Source organism: Gadus macrocephalus, chromosome 15 (assembly GCF_031168955.1).
Source record: "Gadus macrocephalus chromosome 15, ASM3116895v1".
Taxonomy (NCBI): domain Eukaryota; kingdom Metazoa; phylum Chordata; class Actinopteri; order Gadiformes; family Gadidae; genus Gadus; species Gadus macrocephalus.
In genome coordinates this window covers 2796671-2820807 of record NC_082396.1, presented here as the reverse complement: position 1 = coordinate 2820807, position 24137 = coordinate 2796671, and the positions used below count along the sequence as shown (strand labels likewise).

General features: G+C 42.6%; 1 protein-coding gene across 1 annotated transcript in view; it reads left to right on the top strand.

Moving 5' to 3' along the window:
* lmbrd1 (LMBR1 domain containing 1) overlaps positions 1-24137 on the top strand; it is a 56412-nt gene that overhangs the window by 22197 nt on the left and 10078 nt on the right. Inside the window, exons 7-14 of the mRNA XM_060072450.1 lie at positions 2162-2235; positions 10409-10534; positions 11818-11970; positions 16307-16371; positions 16630-16732; positions 19404-19508; positions 20256-20405; positions 20582-20654. Of these exons, the coding sequence (XP_059928433.1) occupies positions 2162-2235; positions 10409-10534; positions 11818-11970; positions 16307-16371; positions 16630-16732; positions 19404-19508; positions 20256-20405; positions 20582-20654 (849 nt within the window). The remainder of the gene's footprint in view (positions 1-2161; positions 2236-10408; positions 10535-11817; positions 11971-16306; positions 16372-16629; positions 16733-19403; positions 19509-20255; positions 20406-20581; positions 20655-24137) is intronic.

The following is a 24137-nucleotide window of genomic DNA, read 5'->3' as shown; positions in this document are numbered from 1 at the left end:
GTTTCTAATGATTTCTAACCACAGAAAGCCCCCATGAGGACCTTTCTAGAGCAGCTAGGGTTCCTGGATCAAACACATAATTGCTATGCACTCCAATGTTTCTGGTGCACTGACTCTGACGGTTCATGAATTAGTTTTGGGGAGAAAAGGGAGAGACATTTGAAAACCTGACTTGCTCCCAAAGTATTTGGAACATCTTGAGGCTGCGTTATAGATGCATCAGTAGACTCTACGCTAGGCACATCGCCACTATTTCGTATGAAAGCATTGCCAGTATTTCACATAACTCAGTGGGGGTGACATTGACCCTGTGTTCTAAAAGTGGTATGAAAGAAATCTTGAAACTTTGTTAAGAAAAGCCGTCAATAAGGCAGCTGGTATATATGCCTTTCAGATAAACGGGGTTACATAATGTTAGTCAATGGGATCAAGATGCATTTTTATTGGCTTAAAATACAAGGGAAGGATTTACAAATGTTTAAAGTTGCCCTGTTGCTTAATGGTTCTTGATCTCTTTTATTTTCAGTTTGTCAGTTTCGTCTCCAAAATTATTCAACGTTATTTTGAGAAACATGGTCAGTGGTTCAGAGATGATGGCTAGTAGAAGAGCACTTATTTTTGTAACATTTTTATTGTGAATATAGAGTTTTGTAGAGAACTGTTCTGTACGATAGGATATTCACAGAACATCTTCCTTTGCTGCCACATCAATGAAGTGAGTACAAAGGTAGAGCAGATAATGACGTGTCGCTTTCTCACTGATTCAGAAGTACCTGAAAACATCGATCTTGTTTCTTTAAGTGCGTATTTAACAAAAAAAAAAAGAAGAAGAAAAAAAACATTCACGCCGACGACGACAGAATCAATCAGAGCGGCTGTACGGCGCATCGTTCGCACGGAAACATCAAAAAGCTCCGAAAGTCCAAAATTACTGAAGGGTGGCTTTTAAGGGAGAGGTGTGTGGCTCCCAGTCGGCGCGCACTGACAGGTGGGACGCTGACGGGGGAGAGAGCTGCCCGATGTCTCTTCATCAATCCCGCTCTTCTGGCTCCTGTTTTGACAGCTGGTGTGACACCCACTGTGGCCCTCGTCTGATGGGTGGTCCCCTTGCTATCTCAATCAAAGGTGACACGCATCAAGTCAAACTACAGTGAGGAAAGACACTGGGCGGTTTTAATACGCTGTCTCTTAATAGCGGGGGGGGGCGTGGAGCCCGTGCTGCACCAATGTGGCCTTGGCGCTGTGAATTGTGTCTCAGAATCTCCTGAGATTAGTGTTGTTTGCTTTGGTTTTATACTTAGGAAACTCTGGATTTTTTATTGAAACTGAGAAACATTATGTTTTTTCTTTTCTTCTATTGAATCATGCAACGCTTGGACTTGCGAGTCCAGGTCCCATGTGTAATAATTATAATCTGCAGCATCAGATACAATCCCAGAACGGAACAACCTTGTTGTTTCCACTCCATAAAAATAGCGAAACTCCTGTCAAGGGCCGAAATTACAGTCCCATTCAGATTGCTGTTGAAAGTGCTTTTTTCATTACTATATTCTGTGAAAGAAGTTGACAATTGCTGGTAGCAAAAGAGCCCCCTGAAACGAAGTATAACCACAGGCCTTAATAAGATGAGGTAGGCTGTATAATGGATATATGAATGACACTCTATTAAGAATACAATTATGTGATTTGACTTAATTCCTATAGCGAAACAATTAGCCAGTGTATAACCTTGGGGCATGGAGAGCTTTTACCGCACCAAGTTTTTGTTGTATCGTATCACCCTATAGGTCCCGCTATTATTATTTATACCGGGACATAAAGTAAAGGGTTTGCTATATTTATTCTATTAACAAATGACAAAGAGCACCCTTCTTAATGGAGGGCGTCTGCTTGCTGTTTAAAAAACCTAAAAGTTTGTCTGGGTCAACTAGAAGGTTTAGTGGCTGGTAATTCATGACTGGTCATGCCAGAGGACCCACTAATGTCCATAGCATAGGGAAAACACCCCAGTACAGTGCACACATTAAAAATGACAAAAGGCTGTTAACCTCTGGCACACTTGGGTACCTTTGGGCACTGGTGTCCCTTTGTCAGTTGTCAGCGTGGATTCTCTAATGGCCAGTCTCTAACGCCCTCTCGCTCTCCCTCTCTCCACCTGCAGATGGCCTGCCTGCATTGTCTTTCTCCATCAGTTCCTTGACCTTGATCGGTATGCTGGCGGTGATCACTTACACGGTAAGTGGGGACAGTCTACAGGTGTTTGTCTGTGTTGTTGGCGTGCTTGGGTGGGCTAAATCCGTACACGAACCAGGGCTTGTCATCTGAGGGGAGGACGCCCCCCACGCCCCCCCCCCCCCCCCCAAACAAATGTGACGGCAGCCCAGTTAGTTAGTGGGACACGGTCTCCTTTCGGCTGCAGCTGCCTGTTTACCTGCAAAAGAAAAGTGCCGGACTGGGAACACATGGTTTCGGAGAAATGGTTTACAAAACGGCGCCCCTTTGCCTTTCTTTATTCCCGTAAGATTTTCCTTACTAGTCCTGTAGACGTTGTTGACAAACTTGACATTGTCTCAGTTGTTTAACAGCCCTTTAACAAGGGCTCCTCTTAAAGGGCACTTGAGGGAACCAGTATGTTGCTTTGTTTGTGCAGGCGCTTACAGCTGTTTGTTCATTACCTCTCTTCGTATGCTTTCGTGTTTGGTTATAAGAGATGGAGTTGACTCTCTGCATTAGCAACGCCTCCAGACTTAAAGACTCTGGCAGTCCATGCATCCGACGGGTGAGACTGCACTGTTGTGAGTGGGGGGGTTTTGATTGATATATGTGAGCCTTTGGCACTCCCACTTATCTGCTGTGGTTTTATATACAACTATCTCAATGTCTATTAATACGTATTTAGATTCCTGCAGTATTCTGCACTTCCCTCATGCTTCACCAGGATAAATATAGACGTTGGTGAACGTCTTAATAATATACAGTCTATTTTTCATGAGCATGAACGCGGCATCTCGGCGGGGAACCAGCGCATACTGCCTGTGGCTTTAGTACACAATCGCACAGGAACACTGACTACCGGGGAATAGTAGGGAAGCGAAATGGCAACGCATGTTTTTAAAGGCGCCAGTGATTGGAGGTGCTGACAGCTGACCTCGATTTGGCCAGTTTCCTCTCAGATCAAAGCAGTGCTCTCTAAAAAAATTGTTCCATTGAATCTTATTGTTTTTTTTTTTTAGATAAAGTTTTGTGTTGTCGGTTGTAGCAGCAATCCCCCTTCAGGACTGACACATACCCCCTGTTCCATGACTGTGTTGATAACCGCTTTCTATAGAGCGCATAATTAGAAGTACAGTGAATGTAAATGTGCTCAGATTTGCGTAAAACCCCATGTTGTTATGGGCATGGCGAGTGCCCTGTGGAAATCAAAACTCCTGGGGCGCTTTTCGATCTGCTTTGTTTTGATAGTCAATCAAAGAAATATGGCAGCAGCTGGGATCTCTCTCTCTCTCTCTCTCTCTCTCTCTCTCTCTCTCTCTCTCTCTCTCTCTCTCTCTCTCTCTCTCTCTCTCTCTCTCTCTCTCTCTCTCTCTTCTCCCCCCCCCCCCCCCACTCTCGATTTCTCTATCTCCGTCCCACTCTCTTTCTTTCGCACAACAAACACAATGTCCTTTTGTCAATTAATGAAAAACCTTTTATCCACTTTTATACGTCGTCCTTTCTGCCCCATCAAAACACAGGCGAATCCCCTCCATGCTAGAACTGTATCGGGTGATTTATCATGTTTTGCTATCGGTTGCTATAATGCATGATTAGCCTAATGGAAGTGGGGGGGTTCCCAGGTCTATTTGGTTAATTTATCACTGCTTTCTGAGGGTGCAGAACCACTTACGCTTAATTCAACAACTCGCTGAGATGTAAACTTCACATGACATTCCACCCTCCTGTTATGTTCCGGGTCAAATTGACCCGTTTTAAAGTTTGAAGATCTAGGAAAAATAGTTAAAAGTATTTTTTCAGTATGAAACTTCTTCTGCTTGCCTTAATTAGTGTAATCAACATATAATATGAAAATAGTTAATCTCACATATTTGCAACCACCCCCTGCATGTTTATATCACATAGATACTGTTCGGGTCAATTTGACCCAGCAGTAAAACTGGAGGTAAAAAGGTGTCAGAAATGTCAGACTAATTCTTTCTTTACAACTGTGAGACATATCAACAAGTGGACACTCAACAGGGGAGGGTCAAAACATATCAAATATTCTCTGCATTACACTCTGTCAGGCAGACAAAATGAGCAGCAGAAGCAAATGGATGACAGTCCAGGAGGCTCGGGACTTCATCACTGATCATGACAGTGAAATAGAGGAGGATGTGTCTGAAGACGAAGACGATCTTGAGCTAAATTCAGATTCTAATGAATCTGATTTTGAACCAGATGAGGGAATTGCTATTCCTATTCCTCCTAGCAAGTCATTCATGTCAAAACATTGTGAAATACAGTGGTATTCATCCCCTAATATGAGTCAGGCGAAACTGTCTGCAGAAAACATAATAAAGACAGTGCCAGGGCCCACTAGGATGGCAGTGACGCGTGTGACTGACATCAAGTCAGCTTTTGAGCTGGTCATGCCAAATACAGAAAATCATTCTGGAAATGACTAATCTATGAGGGAGACGTGTTTTTCGGGAGAAGTGGAAGGAGCTGGACAAAACACATTGAGATGCGTATTTGGGGCTCCTCATCCTGGCTGGGGTCTATAAGTCCAAGGATGAATCGACAGCCAGTCTGTGGGATGCAGAGACAGGCAGGGCTATATTTCGAGCCACAATGTCTCTGGAGACTTTTCACATATTCTCCAGAGTAATCAGATATGATAATCGAGAGACAAAGGCTGGTAGACGGGAGAGAGACAAGCTGGCAGCTGTTAGGACATTGTGGGACAAGTGGGTAGAGCAACTTTCACTACTCTATAACCCAGGCCCTAATATCACAGTTGATGAAAGGTATAATAATAATAATAATAATAATACATTTAATTTAGAGGCGCCTTTCAGGCCTAACCCATAATAAAGTGGTGAAACATAAAAAAAATAAGTTTGAACAAATATCTTTTTTTTTTATGAAAAAAACGAGTGAATTATCCTAATTGAACCATTACCTCTTAGAGGTAAGGAACACTATTGCACTAAATATTGATAGAATAGTTACTAATGGAGTTAGTAATGACATGTTCACACTGCTTGTTAGGATTTTTTGGGTTTAGGACATCTTTTGGATAATAAACATGCACCGGGTCAAATTGACCCGGGAACACCATTGCTGTTCCTGACAAACGAACATAACAGGAGGGTTAAGAAAATGTAAAAGCAACGCATGTCCTAGCACTCGCTTTTTTTTTCCAGTGCCATGGAATACATAAAATATAAATGGTTGCTCAGTGCCAATACATCTATATTTATTATATTAATATCATGTATAACCTACATGGCATATAAAACCTCAACGTTCAACATCAATGTAATATATTGACATGCATGTCCATATGCGCAACAAATGCTCAGATGCATATTTGGCAGTCACCCGTTTACATTATATCCATCTCAGTTTGTGTGAGCAGCTGCTCCGCAGCACTCAGAAGGCCTCCCCTCACCGCTGAAATGCCCGTAATCTCCTACAGGGTTATGGTTAGGTGCCTTCATTGATTTTATTTCCCTCACCACTACGGGGCAGCGTGTACGTACGTACGTACGTACGTACGTACGTACGTACGTACGTACGTACGTACGTACGTACCACAGCAAGCACGTAAATAAACGGACGGCGAAGCCAACAGAGTGTGCTGCTGTTCTAATGGCGTTCCCCTCGACCTGCCCCGAGCTGTGGTTCTGAATGCTATAGTCTGGTACCCTTTTTAAATTCATTTGTTAGCTGATTGTTTCATGTCATTTAAAGAAAGTTAAAAGTTTATAGAAATACGGCTTGTATAATAATACCAATACCTGCAATAAAACCACTAATATAATTAATATCAATAATACTATGACTAATAAGAATTACTATTATCAATAATAATAACACTAATTATAATTATATGATCAATAATTATTGTATTAATTATACTATTATCAATACTAATAATGAACTATTAGTATTCATATTATTGTTTTCGTTTTATACCTAATATTCCATAGTGGTACTGTCTAATTTTTACCATTTAAAATTCTATCATCTTCACTCTGCAATTAAGTGTGGGAACAATGAAAGCACTGCAATTACTGAACCTTTTAATGCCTTGCCCACTATAATGGGGCTCATCCTTAACTTCAGGGCAGGGGGGTACACCTCCAACCAACCTTGTTAAAAGCAATCGTTAGTCAAAGTAAATGCACAGCCACTAGCCACACTCTACGTTCCCGTTCCACGCCCCATTCTCTCCCCCAATCAATACTTGGAAACAAACACATCTATTTCCCGTCCCAGCTGTTTAGAATAATTGCTTCAGAGTAGGAGTGAGGAGATTTAAAATTTGGCAAACTATAACAAACTAACATATAAGTGTATGAAATGATCAAATATCTAAGCATTCGAGGCACGTGGAACGGGCTTTGAGCAAAGGCCCAGTGTTGGTTGTCTAATTAGTGTTTTGGATTTTGCTGTTTCGAATGTTTGCTTCATTGGCGTGGTCAAGTAACACATAGTTCAGACTGTTTTCTTTAAAATATTTATATCTTCTTAGTAAAAAGTGTTACTAAATACTTACTTTTCACCTTTAGTTCGCCTTTAGTATGTTGAATTTTCTATGAGCCGCAGGAGTGGTGAAACAGGGTTGTATATTTCAAAATACCACAAATAAGTTGCTCCGTAGTATAAGCCACATCTTATTTTGCATCTTTGCACTCAACCCAAATACTTAACATGTACACCCAACGCTGGCATAGCGAAGATTTCATAAATGGTTCAATGTTCCCTGGGGCTGCGGTCAACTGATGGTTGAGTAAGCGTCCGTGGCATACGGGCTTCAGTAAAATCAGAGTTTTTTGCAGATTCAGAGAACAAGGCAATTTTTTTTTGCAAGCAATTAATTGATAGCCTTTCAATTCTCCTTCATGAACTGAGAGCTTGTTATGGAAAACACTCTTCCTTGTTTTTTAGTCGGTTTCTACTGTTTATTTCTTTACAAGTTTATTTTTTTACTTGCAAACCTCTTTTAAATAAGTGAGCATATCGTGATGGCATTAGGAACTTTATGTTTTATCACTTCACTTGTTTTATCACTAACACAAATCACTGAACTAGGCGCAGATTTTTTATTCTTTGAGGTTTGCAAACCGACCTACGCACCGCACCGGAAAATGATCCGCAGCGACATTTTGGGTTCTTAAAATCAGGATGCAAGCCGCTGCATTATTTCCCCAAAATATGGTAATCCGAACATATAATTGGGTTGGTAATTTGTTTTCTCTGTGTTTCTTTGTGTTCGGTTGTAGATTGGCAGAGTGACCAAGATAATCACATCCGTACAACAGTTCTACATGAACAATAGTTAACAGTGATAAGCGAAAAACAGATCGCAATTTGTTTGTGTAATTATTTATTGATGTGGCTCCGCCAACACAAATACTTCCACTACTGGGGCCGGACCGTTGCCAAGCAACACTTAAACATTTTCTTGCACACAAGCTTTGTATTTGGTCAAGGTCTACATGTTACCGGGGGCAAGCTACTTTGTACCATGTACATCATGTTTCCATTTATTGCACAGCGTGTGAAATCATAGGCTGTCTACCATTGCTTTGGTGGCATGTGTATTTCTGATGAGTGAACAGTTTTTGATTTTTAATGTAGGCTAATTAACGGTTATTAGGAACACCTGTAAAGTAAAGGCGAGTGATGCATGAATAAAAGTCCCAGTTCTTTTATACTGTGTCAGCACTTAATGCCCTCAGAACCCCCCCCAGACAATTTAACTGTCATCTGAAAATTGTGTTGCTATAACTATGGCAACCACTCCAGCCACTAGAGGTTGCTAATGAGTAAACTACCATAGTGCAGGTTTAAAACCACATTATGTGGGACGATGGCTAGGGGGCAGAGGAAAGCTACTGCAACCATTACGTTTCTAGACCGGTACACACAAGTTTTAATAAAAAGAGAGGGCAACTGCCTCATATTGTAGGTATTCATTATCAACTTTATTCACACCATATTTGTGTTAACTTCTTTCTGCTTATTATATTTGCTGTGTAATCTGAATACGAGAATTTTATATGCATACGATATATATATATTATTTCTATTTTAACCCCATCAATGTTTGCATTGTCTGCATTAATATATTGAATCAAACCAATAAAATGCCCTTGCAAAGAATTTCCCTTAAAATATATATTAATACTTGTATACCTTCATGCTTAGCTCGGTGTATCTCTCATCTCATTACAAGCACACCAAAAAGCATGCATAACACACTTCACAGAAATCACCGAATTAAACGCTTTGAAAACACATCTTTTGTGCGGCGTCTATATGCAGCATGTCGAGGGGCCCAATCTCAATTTGCAATTACCTGCTTAGCCATTCCTCAGTGACACAACACCATTTAAAATTAATCCATCCAGCCCCCTTCTTCCACCCTCACCCCCATCCAGCTGTACGGCCTCCTCTCTTTAATTAGTATTCAATGGGTTTTCATCACACGCCTAATAAGTAGTTATTATGGCTGGGCGACGTGCATCGGGTCTGGCCCGGTATAGCATGCGACACCTGTTCCAGCATTGCGTTTTCTCTCACGCATGGAAGAAGAGAAGGAAGTGCTTCTCTTGGGGGATCTGGGACAGGTTTTCCTTTTTATGAGTGCGTTTGATATTCGGGACATGCCTCGGCCTTAAGAGCTCCATGATTCATTGCAGGAGTCGACATTGCCTGTAGCAGAGATCCACAGCAGCGACTAATAATAGTCTAGCCTGACTTAGTATCCCGCGTGGCTCGCCTAATGCAACACCTCACATCAGAAACGAGTCAAAGTTGGTTTAGGAGATAAAACACGGCACTCAATCCTTCCTCCCGAGTCTTTTAAAAGACAAATATGAACCGCGTCCCCCAACTGGTGTTATTGTTTAATTGCCTGAAAGGACCCTTTTGTGTTTTTATGAATCGTAACAGGGGCTCTGTTCCAACAAGCAAAAGGCAAGTATGCACCCAGAAAGTGCAGGACACCAGCCGGCCTATGACGTTTATTTTCATCCTGTATTGATTTATCTCTTTCCCGGTATCGGTGATGTCCCTTCCTTTTTAATTAAAGTTCAAACAGCCAATACTGAGCCAGACAGCCGACTCTAACCCTCTGTGCCTTTTAGTCATATTTATGTCCTCGTCTCTCTCGCAGTCTGTCGCTTTCTCTCTGATCTGTCCCTTTCTGTCTCTATCACTCTTTCTATCTATCCATCTATCGATCGGTCTGCATCTTTTGACCTATATATCGCACTATCTATATCTATAAATCAACCTCTCTATATCTCTCGACCTATCTAATCATCTATTGATCGATCTGTCTATCTTTGGATCTATATCTCCCTATCGATGTCCCTCAAGCTGATGATCTGTATTCGTCTATCCACCTATCTCTATGCCTATCGATCGATCCATCTCCCTATCTCCCTATCTATATCTCACAATAATTCTCTAAATCTGACGATCCATCAATCTATCTACCTCTATCCATCTCTATCTTGATCTATGTATGTTAATCTATCTGTCTTGAGCTTTCTCTCTGTCTCTCTGCCTTTCTCCTTCTTTCTCTATATCTCAATGTCTCTTATCCATTGATCTGCTCTAAATGGTAGTGCTGATGTCTCCTGATGACTGCTCTTTATTAATGTTCCTTTACATAGCAACCACTTCACACCTTATCCGTCCCTCCCATTCCGTATTCATACATTTATGTTTTTCACAGCGTAGGGGGTATTACTGTCACACGGGGGCACTGTTAAGCTGTGAATTAACAGCCGGGTCATAGTGGCTAATGTCATCACCAAACGCTTGCTATGCATTTAACAATAAATTATATTAGATTTGCAAATTCGTGTGACAAAATAAATATATATTTTTTCTACAGACCGATGACTTTTAAATATGGCCTGCTCGGTGAGGGCTCGTTAGGAGTCTGTGTGTAGACGTTTCCCTTCATTAAACCGTTGCTCTGCGTTACGCCTTACGTGCAGTGGGCCTGTCATCAAGCAGGGCCGACCCCGCGGGGGTGGATGCACGTGTAATCAAACGTATGTTTCATCTCAACACAGAGACAATAACATGGGGACTTAATAGAGGTCTCTCTCTCTCTCTCTCTCTCTCTCTCTCTCTCTCTCTCTCTCTCTCTCTCTCTCTCTCTCTCTCTCTCTCTCTCTAGGCCTACGGTATGTCGGTGCTGCCTCTGAATCTGATCAAGGGAACCAGGAGTGTGGCCTACGAACTCCTCGAGAACACAGACGAGATCGAAGACGTCGAGCAGCAGATTGAGAAACTCAAAGCCAAGGTTTGTTGTTTTTTTACTGAAAATCATAAAAAGCACATCACAAGAGTTAACATGTGCCCCCTATGAGTAGATTATAACCGGGTTGCATCGACCATGGCCACAAATTCCACAAAAAGACAGGAACAGACACCTACGTTCATTCAGCTCAGTGCATCTCCTTTATGATCGTCTTACAGCATATGGATCCATGGCTCCACTTAGCCATCAAGGACGAGAGCAAAAACATGAATAAATGGGGTATAATTATAGTAATCCATTAGTTGCCAGTGGCAACTTCTCAAGCGCTAGTACTGTGAAATCTCCCCTAGTCCCTAAATCAGCAAATGGACGAGGTGAAACCAGGTAACGCAAGACTTTGTGTCTCCCTTTCTTAACAAAGAGGGACATTTACGGTGGGTTTCATCACTACACACCGACCTAGTCCAGTGTATACAAATTAGACAATTCCTTAGGCATTGAAGCTGCTACACCATATGATCCCGTACTAAGCGAAGATAAGTGATGCTAGTGCCTGTTACTAAAGAACCATCATTCAAATATGTGTATGTATTGTATTCATTGGATACATAATAACCTACAAAGGACAAATGTGACGTGAAGATTGTGAACAGCAGCCTTCTGTAGCATTCACTCGAGTTGTTCTACATTGTTAAGAACCGCGTACGTGATGATCAGCAACAACAACCACAACACACAATTTGTCTTTGAAACATCCTACTCGTACTTTCTACACGTCCACCCTTGAAACGGATGAAAAGCACCCCTCATTGTGGTGCCGCCTCGCGGAACATCCTATCCACAATGATCTATTAAAACTAGAGCTGTCAAGCGATTAAAATATTTAATCGTGATTAATCGCATTAATGTCATAGTTAACTCACGATTAATTGCGATTAATCGCAAATTCTTTTTCTGTGCTAAATATCCCTTGATTTTTTTGTCCCATAATTCTTCTCATTTTAATTCTCTTATCAACATGGTGAAGTGCATCGGCTTGTCTTGTGCAAATGATTTTTTATTGATAACAACATTGGCATATACTGATCAAAACAGGACGATACAAAAAAAGAGCCTATAGTGCAATTAAACGACTGCTTTGAACAAATGTCATTTGAACATAGCAGTCAGGCTACTGCTTCTTTGTTTTGAGCCAAAGAAAAAAAAAAAACGCCAATTTTAACGCCGTTAAAATTGGTTTGCGTTAACGCCGTTAATAACGCGTTTAACTGACAGCTCTAATTAAAACCCCTTTCTAACCATGGTATGTTTTCACCCGTGGCCAGTGTAAGGACGGACGGCCCCTCTCGTCCAGGGACAGACGGAGCCTGCAGACACTCGAGGGCAAACTGCAGGTTCTCCAGAGGCGGGGCCGCCATCTGGAGATAGCCGAGAGAAACTGCTGTACCAAAGTGGGGAGTGCGCTCAGGCCTTTTAAGGTGAGCCCGGACTAAGGAATAAGTACCTCCGCCACACGCCTCTATACTTAGACCTGGTTCTCTGTTCCTTGGCCTTTTCTTCTCACATCAGCCGTTTCTGGTCCACAGCGGGGGGCAGTGGTTAAATATCCCGCTGGTGTTTTTGGAACAGCTTGATACCTTTTGCAGAACGTTTTGAATTTCCATGTTAATAATTGAGCTTTTTTTTTATGTGATTTGGGCATTATGGATTCACCTTGTTCCACAATGTGCACTTCTAATATGCTCAAATAGGGTGGACCGCAGAAGTGGTTAAAGGACTGAGTGGTTTAGAAAGCTTTAGAGTGGATGCATATTCACCTTTTACTTGTTTTAAACCTACTTTTAACTGATCGCATTTATTTTTTAACTTAATTTTATTTTATTTTTTAAGACAGATCATATACAAGTGATGCAGTATTTTACCTGATTTTCTTTAACAAACCCAAGGCCATCCCATTTCAGATCTTAACCCCCCCCTCCCCGACCCTGGAAGACCAAATATACATGCCCCACACGCAATGTAAATGGCTCAAGGAGATACCAAACAAAATAATAAAAACTATATATATGAGAAATTTAAAATATATATAATTGAAATAAAATACTGTTAATAATTCCAATGCCAGCATAAAATAGAAACGTTGACGGCCTTCAAAATTTGGGTTAGATGTTATTCAATATTATATACTTTATGTGTTCAGGTGCATGGGCTTTCAAACTGGGCGTGATCTTTCTCGCAGGCAGCTGCCCATTTGTCAAATAGGTGTTGCCATGTTTTCAGGAAGATGATTCCTCTGTGGTAGACTTATAGCAAAGTCTATCCATGTGGAGCAACTTCCCCAGGCTCTAAGCCACTGCTGGAATCGTGGGCGCCGACTTCCACAGTTGTAAGAAGAGGCGTTTGGCCAACAGTGTACAGGGGGAGGGAGATGGCTTGCCCTTCATATTTATTAAGGGAAGGATTAACCACCACTGATCCAAAAATACCAAGTAATGGGCCTAGATCAATCGTTTTATTCAACGCCTTTTGATATGTCAACATATGAGTGCAAGAGGAATTTAGCTTTGGGCAAGACCCGACTGGGTGGGTGAGAGTTCCATACTCTTGTTTATATTTGTCACACATGGGGGAGACATTTGGATACATGGTGTGAAGCCTGGACTTTGAATAATGGAGGCTGTGAACTACCTTGAATTGTACTAAGCAGTGTCTGGCATTTCTAGAGCGATGGTGTGTTCTATCAAGAATTGCCTCCCGGGCATCTTCAGAGATTTCTGTATTGAGTTCCTGTTCCCCGTCAGTTTTGTTTAAAGGTCCCATGACATGCTATTTGATGTATTCTTTAATATAGGTATTAGTGGGCAACTAAAACAGTATTCAAAGACGTTCCCTAAATTCAGCCGTGGTGCAGAGTTACAGCCACTCCGAGCCAGTCGCACATTGAGCTTCCCCCAAATGCGCTGTTTCGGTGGGCGTGTCAAGGAGGAGGGTGGGGGTGTGGCCCTGAGCAGCTTGCAGCCACCATGCGCTCTGTTTACAGTGGATGTATCGCAATGGCGAGCCGCACACAGCCTTTAGCCGTGTTCTGTAAATATTCTAGAACACACGGGAGTCCTGGAGCTCTATATCTAAATATTATCATATAGCCTACACAGATATCTATATCATATAATATATATTATCACGGCCAAAAGCTGTGTGAGCCGATATTATGAATCTCAAACGACCGCGTTGGGTTCTCCGACGTTCCTGGTTCTTCAACGTCCACATCAATGTGAATACACACACTGTAACGCAAGTGTTTCTTGTCGGTTCTTTGACGTGTCTTGTATTTCCACAACGAGACTGTCGTGGGGGTTATCTGAGCCATGGTTGAGAAGGAATTGGGGGAAAGGAACTTTGATTTGACTCGCTGAAGTACATGAACTGCGACATGCCGCCGGTTGCCACGAGGCACCATCGCCCGGCAGCGGGCAGCCGGCAGCAGGCAGCGCGCGGTTCAGTCGACTTCAGGTTGATGTGAAAGTGGAAGAACCAGAGACGTCGCAGAACCCGACAAAGTCGTTTGTGATTCATAATATCGTCTGGAGGCGCACACAATATGTTATATGATATAGATATCTATGTATATGATATTATTTAGATATAGAGCTCCAGGACTGTAACGCAAGTGTTGTACACTTCCTTGTTATTTGGATAACCGTTCTGCTGTTGGTGTGATGGCGCTCTCGTATCTGGTATTTCTACAACGAGACTCGTATTGGGGGTTATCTCAGCCAAGGTTGAGAATGAATTGGGGGGAAGGAACTTTGGCTTTGACTCCCTCAAGAACATGAACCACGACATGGAGGAGAAAGGGATTGTTGGCGGCGAATGTCTCCCGCTTGAGCCCCGCTGAGGGACCACCGCCGGAGGCGGAGGTGCATAAGCGCTGCCCGGCAAAGATCCCTTTCTCCTCCTTGTCGTGGTTCATGTTCTTGAGGGAGTCAAAGCCAAAGTTCCTTCCCCCCAATTCATTCTCAACCTTGGCTGAGATAACCCCCAATACGAGTCTCGTTGTAGAAATACCAGATACGAGAGCGCCATCACACCAACAGCAGAACGGTTATCCAAATAACAAGGAAGTGTACAACACTTGCGTTACAGTCCTGGAGCTCTATATCTAAATAATATCATATAATACATAGATATCTATATCATATAACATATTGTGTGCGCCTCCAGACGATATTATGAATCACAAACGACTTTGTCGGGTTCTGCGACGTCTCTGGTTCTTCCACTTTCACATCAACCTGAAGTCGACTGAACCGCGCGCTGCCTGCTGCCGGCTGCCCGCTGCCGGGCGATGGTGCCTCGCGGCAACCGGCGGCATGTCGCAGTTCATGTACTTCAGCGAGTCAAACCAAAGTTCCTTTCCCCCAATTCCTTCTCAACCATGGCTTAGATAACCCCCACGACAGTCTCGTTGTGGAAATACAAGACACGTCAAAGAACCGACAAGAAACACTTGCGTTACAGTGTGTGTATTCACACACACACATGTGGCGCTCGCACGGTCGAGTCTCATTGGCGGGCCAACGTCTCTGGGCGGGCCAGGCAGAGTAAGGGGAGGAGCTGAGATTCCTCATGACGTCATGAGCACAGATTTCCAAATCAGCGCGCTTGAGCCTCCGTTTTTTCAAAGGCGAGCAGAACAGCTAGTGCTCGTTTTACACCAAACGCAAGTTTTAGCCACTTGGGGACCATAGGCAGGCTAGGGGAACTCATATTTATGTTAGAAAACCTCATAAATTGAGATTTTCATGTCATGGGACCTTTAACGTCCGAGATTACTGCGCTGGTCTGTAGAGTATCATGCAGAAACGAGACGGATCCCTTTATGCCAGGTGCATGACGAAGGATGCCGTCTAGTGTGGGGCTTATGTTCGACGCGTGGAATATGAATCGCTTCCTAACTGAAAGTACCTATAGAAATGTGCTGTGGGTAGATCCAAGGTCAGTTTCCGTTGTTGGAAAGAAGCATGGAAGTGGTTGTGAAGAGTGAGAAGTGAAGAGTACTTGGTGGTTTATATGGGTTAGAATCTTTGTATTGACTGGGTCATAAAGTAGTGCAGTAAGTAACTGATGGCTTTTAACTAACTATCTGGTATAACAGAGATAGACAGTTGCAACAGTGGGGTAGGCTGTTAGACTGATCTTTTAAGCACACATCTACATGGACATTACCATTTGTGACGTCACTAAGTCATAGGGAAAGGGAGATTTCGAAACTGCTTTCAATGGCTATTCCCACTCCAAATGGTGGTAAAGTTGGTGCCCTTTAATGCTGTTTTGAATTCATCTAAACTATTTAAACTCCGGTACTTGTTCTTTGACCAAACTTACCAGAGCATCCCTGAAACTAAAAGTGTGCCCACTGCAGACGCACAGGGGATTCTAATAGGAACCTGAATTCTGAAAAAGTAAGGGACAACGCAGTGAAAGGACGACAGGTTTTGAAGGCCATTTGAATGAGAGCAGATGTAAAGGCATGCTTGCCTTGCTCCCTGTCACCTAATTTACTCTGTCTGAACTGTGCCTTTGCTTCCTACTGTCACCCTGAGCAGTGGTGCCAGACTGCACTGTGCCAAGCCAAATGGTCTCGCCTTAACAACATGTCCCAAATATGAGTTATGCAGGTCCACTTTAGAAGCCCGCTGTCCTATTATGGAGTGAACTCAGAGAGCAAGGAATTGTCCCTTCTATTTATTGATATTCCTCATTTCACCCAGTGTTTCTTGTGCTTATTTTCTCCTCGTTCTCCTGCTGCAGATAATGTTGGGTGTTTTCTTCATCATCGTCGCTTTGGTGTTCATCGTCTCGTTGTTTATTTCCAAGTAAGTGGAGCACGATACAAGTTACAGTACGCTGGTTGAATCCAAAACGAGTCAAATCTAATTCACCTCAACATGCAGTGCAGTGTCTTCTCATTGAAACTGACATTCTGTGTGTGTGTGTGTGTGTGTGTGTGTGTGTGTGTGTGTGTGTGTGTGTGTGTGTGTGTGTGTGTGTGTGTGTGTGTGTGTGTGTGTGTGTGTGTGTGTGTGTGTGTGTGTGCGCGCCCGTGTGCGTGTCCGTGCGCGTGTGTGTGTCAGTTTGGACAAAGCGCTGCACTCCGCTGGCATCAGCTCTGGATTCATCATCTTTGGCACCAATCTGACCAATCCCCTGAATGAGCTGCTTCTGGTTCTCCAGCCCGTGAGTAAACATCCTCCGCTCTGACCTTCAGGACCCAGTGACATCCACCTGTCTCCCGCCTGTCATACCTCCGCCATCTGCAATCCAAACAAACAGGATATTAAGGCGTGATCACCAGATCGGGCAGGGAAGAAGTTTGTTGAATTTTATTTGCCATAGCAACGCGGTACTTTGATGCCCCAAGGCCGGCATTGGTATTATGTGTGGCTCGAATGATACGCACGCCCACACAGACCTTTATGTCACCGTCACAAAACCCTGTCAGTTTCTTTTGTTGACGCAGTGAGCTGTCAACGTACAACGCAATTCCCCTTTCATGCTATCTTGGAATTTTACCTTGGTAGGCCAGCACTGCGCTCACGTTACACATCTATGTATCACATTTTCGAAAAAATAAATGCTTTGGATTTTATGTTGACAAATGACGCATTCTATTTTAATATATGGTCGCTTTTTTGTTACCAAATCCAAGTGGATGGGCCTTATAGTCCAACCAAACCTAACACTTGTTGTGACTTCCACATTGGCATATGAATCCTGACCTTTCACTAATTAAATGCCAAATGATACAATGGAATACTTAAGTCTTTAAGTGCATCGTGACTTCTGTGTGCTGTCGTTTTAGCTCTATTCTTATTTATACAACAAACGGTGGGCAGCCGAAACCCGATGAATAATCGTCATCCTTTTAATTGACTTGTCAGAGTAGTTAAAGTTGTAGGTATGACTTAATCATGACAGTGAACCATTTGTTATTCAGCTGTCAGAGGGCATATTTTAACCTTGCAGTATACTACTGGGGTAACAATGTTTAATACCCACTTCAAATCAACACCGAAATGGCGTTCTAATGTTTAAAATAACGGGTGAATTCCCGACACTATAGGGTACCATAAATCATTGATGTATAGTGTAGGAGACGGATATAATCATCTTCATCCTATAATACATATATTTATTTGCATCATCAACATCATAAATATGGTACTTGCACTCGTCTACATACTGCTATTAATCCGAAGAAGCACTTAGTTTCCACGTTTAGAACTGCAGCATTCGCCACTACTACAATTACCAATCAAAAGTAAAACAGTGACTGTTTTCGATCGATTTAACGCCAGTGCTTTTGAGTCGCCCTGCAGTCGTGGTCTAGGTCACAGTCGCATGTCTAGGAGCTGAACATAACAACGACTGTTGAAGCCTTCATTCCACACAAGCATACAGACAGTAGAATGACTGACAGAATGAACAATTTGGGCACTCTTCAGGCTGGATAGTGGAATTGATTACATGTCTGAGGCCAATATTTAGAAATATGACCCTCAGCCATTAGTGCGCTCATCGACGATATATTCTCATTGTAGATATAGATTTATTTAACGGTGCGATGTGTGTAGTATAGTTTCATCCAGAGGCACTGACCTGGTAGAAATAAATTATAATATGCCTAAGTATATTTTAATTTTTGTGTATTCCCATCACAATATAAATTGCTATGATTTAGTTGCCTTAAAATAGGATTTTTTTGTCCAGAATATAGCCCGGAATGAAAAGGACGCGTTTAGATAGAATTTTTTTTTATCATTAACGCTTTTTTACTTGTAGGCCAGTGTTACAGACTAAATAACAAAAATACTACTTATAAATATTAGACAATGTTTATAGACAATGACATTTACAATTTAGGGGATTTTGTTGACGCTTTTATCCAAAGCGACTTACAACCATTCATTCACACATTCACACACCCAGAGCAGAGTAAACCATGCAGGGCGATAGCCAGCTTGTCGACAGCAGTCAGGGTGAGGGGTCTTGCTCAGACATACCTCGACACAACTTGAAGCCTTGCAGCTGTATCTCAGGAGGTAGTCAACCCGCTCTACCTCCTGAGATACAGCTTCTCTACTTCTTGAATAACATAATTTAAGAAGTACCTACTGGCACCTTACAGGCCAGTACAGGACACCGTAGCTTCTGCTAAGTCATTGGAAGGGGAGAGGTGAGTGGTTGTTTTCAGTTGGTTGTGATCTGTAACTACACCACTAGATGGCGCTTATCCTACATACTGTAGCTTTAACAGGCTTACTTTGTTTAAAAAAGAAATGCATTCATTAGTATATTATGGAGTTGTAGGCCTAATATACTGAGGTATCAGATGGTTTGGATGAAGGAGCCTAATCCCCTTGTATCTACCTTCTGCTAGTAAACAACTTAATTATTTAAGTGATATCTAACTAGCAACTACGATTAGCAACCATCGTACTTTTTAGAGCTAGGTTGACGGGGTCCATAGTCCTCTGTGGCCTATCCATCTAGTTCGTCAATTATAAATCAAGGCATTTGATGGGCAATCTCTGGACATTTGTTTGTAAGACTCCCAACACCAAGAAGATGCTGACTTGTATGTAGCCTCGGACCGCAACACTGATCTCCTCTCTGGACTAATTGACCTGGACAGATTGTGCGCTGTGGTCTTAATAATTGTTCATTCTCACACTCACACTCACACTCGCACTCACACACACCAGAAAGAGGTGTAGAAAGTCGGCGGGTTTGCCGTTATCTCCATGGGTTCGCCTGCCCCCCAGGATGTAATTATAACCTTGTATCTGATGACTAAGCCTCGGAGAGAGTCGGAGCTCAACCTTCTCCTTTGCCCCCCCCCCCTCAGGTTTTCCCTCTGGACTACATCCTGATCACCGTCATCACTGTCTACTTTGTGCTCACCTCGATGGCGGGCATCCGCAATATGGGCATCTGGTTCTTCTGGATACGGGTACGAAGTGACGGCACACACCAAGCACATAGCTCTTTAACTATTAGGATTGTTTTTTTTGTATTACAATTTTGTGAAGGATCGTTGGCCGGCCAGGGTTTTTGACTTTCATCGAAAAGGGACTGAGTTCGATCTCCAATGTTTGCAACCTACATAGCAGCCTACCTACCTACCCACCTACCTAACCTCTACCTGCTACTTAATGACATTTTTCTGAAGTCACTTTGGATGCTAGAAGTTGAAAGTAAATATAGTCAATGAGCACAATTAATCAATTATTACATAGTCATAAAGGCAATTTTTGTTTTCTATGAGTCAGTCTTTCAGTTTAGTTTTTCTTTCCATTATTTATCTATCTCTTTTTCTTCTTTACTAATTTTTCGCGTCGTCGTCTTCTTCTTCTTCATCTGCGTCTTCTTCTGATTCTTCTTCTTCTGCTCCTCTATCTTCTTCTTCTTCTTCTTCTTCTTCTTCTTCTCCTCCTCCTCCTCCTCCTCCTCCTCCTCCTCCTCCTCCTCCTCCTCCTCCTCTATCTTCTTCTCTCTTTTTTTCTTCTTCTTCTTCTTCTTCTTCTCCATCTTCCCTCTTTTTCTTCTTCTTCTTTTACTTCTCCATCTTCCCTCTCTTTTTCTACTTCTGCTTCTTCTCCATCTTCCCTCTCTTCTTCTTCTTCTTCTTCTTCTTCTTCTTCTTCTTCTTCTCCATCTTCTCCATCTTCCCTCTCTTTTTCTTCTTCTCCTCCTCCAGCTGTACAAGATCCGGCCCAAGAAGACGCGTCCCCAGGCGCTGCTCTTCCTGTGCATGATCCTGCTGCTGATCGTCCTCCACACCAGCTACGTGATCTACAGCCTGGCGCCGCAGTACGTCATGTACGGCAGTCAGAAGTACCTGGCCGAGGTACGACCACCACTGGAACCGCCCTGATGAATGCTCTGTTTACATTCACCCTGAGGGGAAGTGTCTGGAAGACTCACTTTCTCTGGTTTGCTGAATCACTCAATTGGTGGTCATTCGAATGTGCTAAGAGCGGTGTTGCATTAAAAGCGTGCGTGTCTGCGGTGTGTTTGGAACAGAGCCATACGCCCCAACAAGGAGAGACCACGGGGAACTTTACCACCAGGGTCTGTGATGCTGACGCCCCCCAAGGTAAGGTTGTCTCCTCCCAAGTAAGACATGCTTGCACACGTTATCGCCGAGAATCCCCCCCACAACCAAAGAAATTATTAATGGGTGAAAATGGTGGGCTCGTCCCGTTCGTGTCCTTGGAAGAACTCACACTGTGAGTTTGTTTCAGTAATTGATATGATCATTTAATATTTAACAGTTGAATTAATACCAAGGGTAAATATTTACTAATGCATTCGGCCGCCTCTTGCTACCCCATCGGCAACAAACATTATGCTTAATAAACCATGAAGACACAAATGTCCATGCATCGCGCCTATTCCATTCATCAGAAAGTAAATGACGCAAGTCCTGCAAAGGCTTATCTTGGAAATTACTTATTAGTTAGAAATGCTTACGCAATCGCATAATTTGTGTGCGTCATTCCCTGGCATAAAGTTGACGTGTTATATATATCACATATCTAACCCTGTCTCTGTCATGTGGTTATGTTCAGATATGAGTGAGCCACATAACAAACTGGCTTTTGAAATATATAAAAGAATGGAAAGACTTGAATCGGCATCAAAAGCTGTCGTTTCTTTCTAAACAAATTCACAGCCTTGCTCCTGCACTGACTTCATTTACTATTTGTTCCTTTGGCACTATTTGTTCCTATTTGTTCCTTTATCTGACGCAACTGGAGGGGTTAGGGCATTGTGCTCAAGGAGGCTCGTAGGTATTCTGTGGGCCATGGGCATCAAACCCGGAGCCTTTCAGCAGGGAATGGAGCACCATCACCTCGAGACTATTCGCCCTCACCCTCAAGGTGGCTGCTTTGCAGTATTTGCGCCTTTTGTGATAACGACAGTTATTTGCTTCTATATCTGGGACTCTGAGCGGAGCCTTGCGGTATGGAGCGCATTTTGTGTGACCTAACAGGGGAGAGAGATCATACAGGCAGCGGGGAGGATCACATTAGATCAGACCGCTCGCTGGTGGCTCAGTGCCGCGTGAGGATAGGACGCCATGGCATACTGAGCCTTTCTGAAAGCAAAAGGCTTTGTAAAGGTGGGACATTGTTGATTAGCGCGGTCTTTACCAGTCTCTCTGTCTCTGATTCTCTCTCTCTCTCTCTGTCTTTCTCCCTCTGATTCTCTCTCCCTCTTTGTCCCTGTCTCTCTCTCTCTCTCTCTCTCTCTCTCTGTCTCTGTCTCTGTCTCTGTCTGTCTCTGTCTCTCTGTCCTTCTCTCTCTCTCCCTCTCTCTCTGTCCATCTCTCTGTCTCTCTGTCCTTCTCTCTGTCTCTCTGTCCTTCTCCCTCTCTCTCTGTCCATCTCTGGGTCTCTCTCCCTATCAATCTGCCTCTATCCCTTCCTCTCTCTCTCTCTCTCTCTCTCTCTCTCTCTCTCTCTCTCTCTCTCTCTCTCTCTCTCTCTCTCTCTCTCTCTCTCTCTCTCTCTCTCTCTCTCTCTCTCTCTCTCTCTCTCTCTCTCTGTCCTTCTCTCTCTCTCTGTCCTTCTCTCTCTCTCTCTGTCCTTCTCTCTCTCTCTCTCTGTCCTTCTCTCTCTCTCTCTCTGTCCTTCTCTCTCTCTCTCTCTGTCCTTCTCTCTCTCTCTCTCTGTCCTTCTCTCTCTCTCTCTCTCTCTCTCTCTGTCCTTCTCTCTCTCTCTGTCCTTCTCTCTCTCTCTCTGTCTCTCTGTCCATCTCTGTGTCTCTCTGTCCTTCTCTCTCTCTCTCTCTCTGTCCTTCTCTCTCTCTCCCTCTCTCTCTGTCCATCTCTGTGTCTCTCTCCCTATCAATCTGCCTCTATCCCTTCCTCTCTCTCTCTCGATCTCTACCCCTCCCTCTCCCCTTTCACTCTATCCATTTTGGTGTCAATATAAAAATAAATAATATCGTTTTCATAATAATCTTCTTTTTTTTTTCATGGACATTCTTGCCAGCTGTTTCATTATTAAATAATTAGGCAAATCATCGATCATTAGGGAACAAGGCGCCCGATTCCTTACGAAAGGTAGTCTGAATCCGGCTATTTTAACACAGTTCTGAAGACGGTTATTATACAGAAGCTATTAGACACTTAGGATCACAAAGGCTCATGGAACTGGGTCATTGAGGATGGTAATTGCAGACGGTATTTAAACGAAGCGAAGCTCCTAGAGGTCAACAAGCGTCACACTTTCTCCTGTGTCCTCATGTGAATGTTGGAGAGAGTCCATGTTATTTTTCCTGCCTTGTAATATTAAATACAGCTGTATATATCACAAGCTCTGAATCTCCCTATTGAAAGTAACGTTTAATGCTACAGCTGCACTTTGACTCTAATCAACTAGAAAAGTGCAGCAAAGAATGGATATTTTTAGGTCGATAAATAATACAATTTATACTATAATGCTGCATATTACAACACCTGCTCTGAAGTCAGATAACATCACTGTGAGGTTAAAAACCACACAGTGGATTTTTTCTTCACTAATCTTTTCTTTTTTTTTTTAAATTGTATCGACGTGGTTATATTTAGATAAGACAAAATAAATGCTTTTCCTTTTGATCTTGTGGAAATGCCATCTTGGGGTCAGGGTGTAAACCTCCAACTGGCAGACGTTGAATTAGATAATTACGAGATTGAACGAGGACCGGTGCTCTAATGTGGGTTCTAAAGTTGGTTCAAGAGTCAAGCATTGCAACAAATAACGGTTTTGCCATTAGCAAGGGAGTAGAGGTGCTTACTTCTCTGTGTGCGCTAAAGATGCTCACCCTTTTATAAGTGATTTTCGTCTTGTCTCGTACACGATGGCGTAATGAGTCATTAACATGCTTTGGCCAAGTCGTTTTTTAGAAGCGAATAGAGTTGGAGTGTAAAAACAAAAGACGTTCATAGATTAGTTTTGAATATTGGTGTCATTTATTTAGTAATTTTAATGTTGATGGCCCGGTCTTAGTCTTATTCTCTGACACTTTTAATATAATGACCCGCATTGGGGCAGTTGCATAGACATCTTCACTCGTTATACTGTCATGCATAACCACGGTACAACTTTAAAAACAAGGGTTGAAAGTTTGTGTGTTGTGGGCCGTAACCATGGTGATAACACATTCCCCCCTCATTCCTCGAACAATCATGCCAAAACACATTTTTCTAAGTCTTATTCTCTCCAAACCCAGGGACATGGGGGTTCACTTACACTTTCATACCATGCTGAGACAGTTTTTCCGTCTGCTGTGTTTAGTCCTATTTCTCTGAAAAAGGAGCCGGCTTTGCCGACCCCTTTATATTCCTAGAACTGCTCTCAGGGTAATTTAGACCATCAAAAGGTATGTTTTTTTCCCGATAATGGCTTGATGAGTGGTTTTTACTGGTAGATCTGTGGTACTGCATGTGGTTCCTTTATTCTTGCAATGGACAAAAATCATAACGGACAAAAAAATTGAGATAATTGAAAATGTATATATTATAAATATTTTTCCGTAAATAAAGCATTATAGCTTGTTATTATTACAAAAATAGTGCCGCTTTGTGTTT